This window comes from Trifolium pratense, linkage group LG7 (genome assembly GCF_020283565.1).
Source record: "Trifolium pratense cultivar HEN17-A07 linkage group LG7, ARS_RC_1.1, whole genome shotgun sequence".
NCBI lineage: Eukaryota > Viridiplantae > Streptophyta > Magnoliopsida > Fabales > Fabaceae > Trifolium > Trifolium pratense.
Genome location: NC_060065.1, coordinates 4,013,391 through 4,018,283, shown reverse-complemented (window position 1 = coordinate 4,018,283; position 4,893 = coordinate 4,013,391). Strand labels below are relative to the sequence as shown.

The window sequence follows — 4,893 nt, the reverse complement described above, 5'->3', positions numbered from 1 at the left end:
TCTACTTTTCCATATTTTTAAGGAGAAGGTAGACCAAACACATTTTAAATTAAGTACTTAATAAAAAAAGAACTTTTTTTTGGAATGAAAAAACTGAATAGAAGGAGCTTGGAATAAAAGGTGTTGAAACCAACTTTGGAACTACTTAACACGGAACTTAATTTTTATAGTCCCCTCTTCGATCCTCGATGGCCACTTTTTTTCATCTTTTTATATTATTTCAGTATTTTCTTATACTCCTAGTCCCAGTCCCACACTCCCACGGAATCGTATTGTTTGTGCCTGCCAATTATTATTTTATAGGCTTTAATGTACTTTTGGTCCTCCTATTTTAAAAAATTTGAATTTTTGATCCCCTATTTTGAAAAACTTGAACTTTTGATCCCCCAACTCAATTTGGTCAAATTTTTGCTTATGTGAGAAACTCATTGATGATGTGGCAATGGTCATGTAAACATATCATATTACATGTCATTAATGTTTTTCTTTAAATCAAATATTATATTTTAAAAGTAAAAATAAAAATATTATGGATTTTTAATATTATATTTTAAAAAATAAAAATAAAAACCCAAACAATGTTCATCGTTTTCTCTCTCCATCTTCATCTTCTACCCACAAACTCAAACCTAAAATCCCATAAATTAAAAATCATAAAAATCCAATCAATTCAATCAATCCATTCCTTTTTCAATTATTCTTTTCTTTTTTTTTGAAAACTTGGTATCCGGTCTTAGGACCGACTAATCCAAGGGGACCAATCCCATCGCCCACTTGCGAGGACCCCATTTAAAGCCAGAGTTTTTTTGCTCTGTATGGACTTAGCCCACCGAAATTGGCACAAGTGGGAATCGAACCTGAGACCTTGAGAGGAGCATACTCCAAGGGCCCAAACCAACACCACTCGACCAACCCCAAGTGGGTATTTTTCAATTATTATTATGTTTCCAAAATCCAATCCATTCAATCAATCCACTCGCTTTCCATCGTGTTCATGTTTGTTTCTATAAATTTCATTCAAAACCACAAAAATTTAAGACCTACTAAATGTTGTTCCATGTCCAATACGCAAGACACAAGAGAAAAACAAATTTCAGCAACCAAAACAGTTTTTTTATTCTGGATCTTGTTTGCTCTTGATTCTAGATTTTGGGATCCCTTTATTGATAATGGAGTAAGAGTTTTGGAAATTGTTTGTTCTTGAAAGATGAGTTTTGTTGATAATGGTTATTCCATGGATATTGTTACTCGCGTCAGAAAGATGGATACCAAATTGCGTGTTCTGATAATGGAGTTAGAATTTTATTTTGAGTATGACTTTTTTTTTTGTTGAAGATGATGAAGAAAGATGAATATTGTTAAGTTATTATTTATTTTGAGATCTGGGGAAGATTGATGAACATGATGAGTATCTTCATCAAAATTCTGAATTTGTTTAATTTTATTAAAAAATGATTTTTAAAAATAAATATCTGCAATTTTTTAATAATAAAAAAACATAGTATTTAATTTTTAAAAAATTAATGATATGAAACATGATTTGTCCACATTGACATTGCCACATCATCATATAGCTTGACGCATCAACAAAAATTTGACCAAATTAAATAGGGAGATCAAAAGTTCAAGTTTCTCAAAATAGGGGATCAAAAAGTTGGCATTTAAAATAAGAGGATGAAAAGTTCAAATTTTTCAAAATATGAGGACCAAAAGTGCGTTAAAGCCTATTTTCTATTTCAACTTTTTATAAGCAGACTTGTACTAGTCTTTTAATATATCCTATATTATAATTTTATAAATAAATAAATAAGTTTACTTGTATATTTTAAAAATTTTAACTAATTTTAACTAAGTTTACATTAATGTTCTTGAACCAACTAAAGTAATAACAAAAAAAAAAAAACTTAAAGTAATAATTTTATCGTAGCAAATTATTTATGTAATTGTGGTATTTATTTTAGGATAAGGGAAGTAATTTGTAATAGCGTTAAAATTTTTTTTGGGTCCTTACAGGTATTTTAAATTTTGTTTTGTCTCTATAAAAAAATTTAATTCTTAAATTTTTTGTGTCACGGCTTTTAGGTGTTTGAAATATCGATAGAAATAAAAAATTTATTTAATCCTTCATAATAAAAAAAAAATCTTTATAAAAATCTTTTACCAAACAACTTTTAACTTAAAAATAGTTTTAAGATGAAAAATAAATAAAAATTATCAAACAACTTAACTTTAGTTTTAAAGTTCTTACTTTTAACTTTACCTTAAAACTAAGTTTTAGACGATAAAAAAGTCAGGCCAAACAGATCCTAAGTATCTTTAAACCAATGTATCTATATATAAAAATGTTAGACTCTGGATTGGGCCGCAAGTAAATTGTGAATGACCCAAATTAATGTGTCTCTTATATGACAGATTAACTTATTGTCTGAATTGCATCTTAAGCAAATTGTGAGAGACTGGAATAGAATACCACACAGTATCTTTGTTATAGTTTTGCAGCAATACATAAATATGAGAGAATCCCATGACATATCCATCACATGGAGTAGAATACTCGCACCAACAGTGGATTTCAGTTGGTTGGTAGAGGAATTAATGCATATCAATTATCAATAGAAGAGAAGGCATTAATAAATAAAGATGACAAATGCTTACTAGACCGGGCAGTGCAGATCAATAATAAGATTGAAACAGGAAATGGGCCAATAGGTGAAAAAGGACCAAGTGGTCTCAAAACCATGTTACCGTATCCAAAAGAAAAACATGCATGAGTTCATTTTTTAGAGATCTGTATTCAGCAGAGAGAGACCGTGTTTGAGGAGAGAAAAGATGACAGTTGAAAATATTAATTCACCATACAGCTAAGGACAACAGAGTCTAGTCTCTCATTTACTTCTTTCAAATGTGGCAGTTGAGAAACTTGATAGTGAATCCAATGGACTTACAATATATAATAACCTCACTCATTCACTAGCACTACTACATATTCATTCAGTTCAGTAACTGAATACTATACTAGTAATTTACAACAATGAGAGGTTTTTGCAATGACTTTGTTGTGGTTGCATTTGTTCTGTTCAATGTTCTACTTGTAAGTGGTGGCTTATTTCAAGTGGTGGATGGTAGACATGTTAAGAATAAGGATAAGGATGACAAACATTTGATTCATCCACCTCATTTGTTAGGTCCACACGGATTCAAACATAGAAGGTTTGGTGGAGGTTTAGGAATAGGAGGTGGTGCTGGTGGTGGTTTTGGTGGAGGTGGTGGTATTGGTGGTGGAATTGGTGGGGGTGCAGGTGGAGGACTTGGTGCTGGTGGGGGAATTGGACATGGTCTTGGTGGTGGGATTGGTGGAGGAGCAGGAGGTGGTGGTGGACTTGGTGCTGGTGGTGGCATTGGTGGAGGAGCGGGTGGTGGTCTAGGAGGTGGAGGTGGACTCGGTCACGGTCTTGGTGGTGGCATTGGTGGAGGAGCAGGTGGAGGTGGTGGTCTAGGAGGAGGAGGTGGACTAGGTGGAGGTGGTGGTGGAGGAGGATTGGGTCATGGTATTGGAGGTGGCATTGGTGGAGGTGTAGGAGGAGGTGGCGGCATTGGTGGTGGAGGTGGATTGGGTCATGGTATTGGTGGTGGCATTGGTGGAGGGGCAGGAGGTGGAAGCGGCATTGGTGGCGGAGCAGGAGGAGGTGGTGGCATTGGTGGTGGAGCAGGAGGAGGTGGTGGCATTGGTGGTGGAGGTGGATTAGGCCATGGTATTGGTGGTGGCATTGGAGGAGGGGCAGGAGGTGGCAGCGGCATTGGTGGTGGAGCAGGAGGAGGTGGCGGCATTGGTGGTGGAGGTGGATTAGGCCATGGTATTGGTGGTGGCATTGGTGGAGGGGCAGGAGGTGGTGGTGGAATTGGTGGAGGGGCAGGAGGTGGAGGTGGTATAGGAGGTGGTGCAGGAGCAGGTGGTGGGGTTGGAGGTGGAGCTGGTGGAGGTGGTGGTATAGGTGGAGGAGGCGGTTTTGGTGGGGGCGGTGGTGTAGGTGGAGGTGCTGGAGGAGGGGTTGGAGCTGGTGGTGGATTTGGAAAAGGAGGAGGCATTGGGGGAGGGGGTGGTTTTGGTGGAGGAGGCGGTTTTGGAGTTGGTGCTGGCATTGGAGTTGGCGGTGGTGCTGGATTTGGTGGGGGAGCTGGTGGCGGGGGCGGCTTGTAGGCGGTATGAACTAGTGTTGAATGTTGATACTGAGTAGTGAATTATATATTGTTTTACTTAATTCCTGTCAAAACTGTGATCCATATGCCTAGTAATTTTTAGTACTCAAGCTACAATCCACTCTGGTGTGTAATTCAAATACTACTAGTATTAATTATGCTTTATAGGTCATATAATATGTGAAACCAAGCATTATTATAAACCTGTAATATGATCTCTGTCATCACAATGTTATTATGAATATTCAGATGGTTTTGGTGTGTGTATGTAAGCTTGCATTTGCATATATAATATAGTATCAGTACCAGTCTACCACTGCTTTCTCCTGTGTTTTTCTTTCAAACGGCTCATTTTGTTATTTGAGATCACAAAACTTGAATAGATGAACACTAATAGATCCACCTAAAGTGTCAAGAATTGCTTGGCTGGTAGGCAACATTATCTATGGTTTCATGTATATTTAGCTTTCATTTATTGCACATGATACTGCTCCTGTGTACAATAATAATCTTTTTAATAAATTCTTTGTACATTTATACAAGATTTTAGAAAATTTTGAATGTTGAAGTAAATGAGAGAATAGAGTCTCTCTCAGTTAGGTGGTGTCACAAAAAACATGATGCAAAGGTTGAATTATTGAAGCACCAAATAAATACTATGTGAGAGAGAGAGACTATACATACTATGGCTTGATT

At 36.5% G+C, this 4,893-nt stretch overlaps 1 protein-coding gene across 1 annotated transcript; it reads left to right on the top strand.

The window, feature by feature from the left end:
- Nucleotides 1-2,694: 2,694 nt before the first annotated feature.
- LOC123898589 (glycine-rich cell wall structural protein-like) lies at nucleotides 2,695-4,464 on the top strand. The gene has a single exon (XM_045949581.1). It carries the CDS (start codon nucleotides 3,032-3,034, stop codon nucleotides 4,196-4,198), a length of 1,167 nt encoding a protein of 388 aa, XP_045805537.1. The 5' UTR covers nucleotides 2,695-3,031; the 3' UTR covers nucleotides 4,199-4,464.
- The last annotated feature ends 429 nt before the right edge of the window (nucleotides 4,465-4,893 follow it).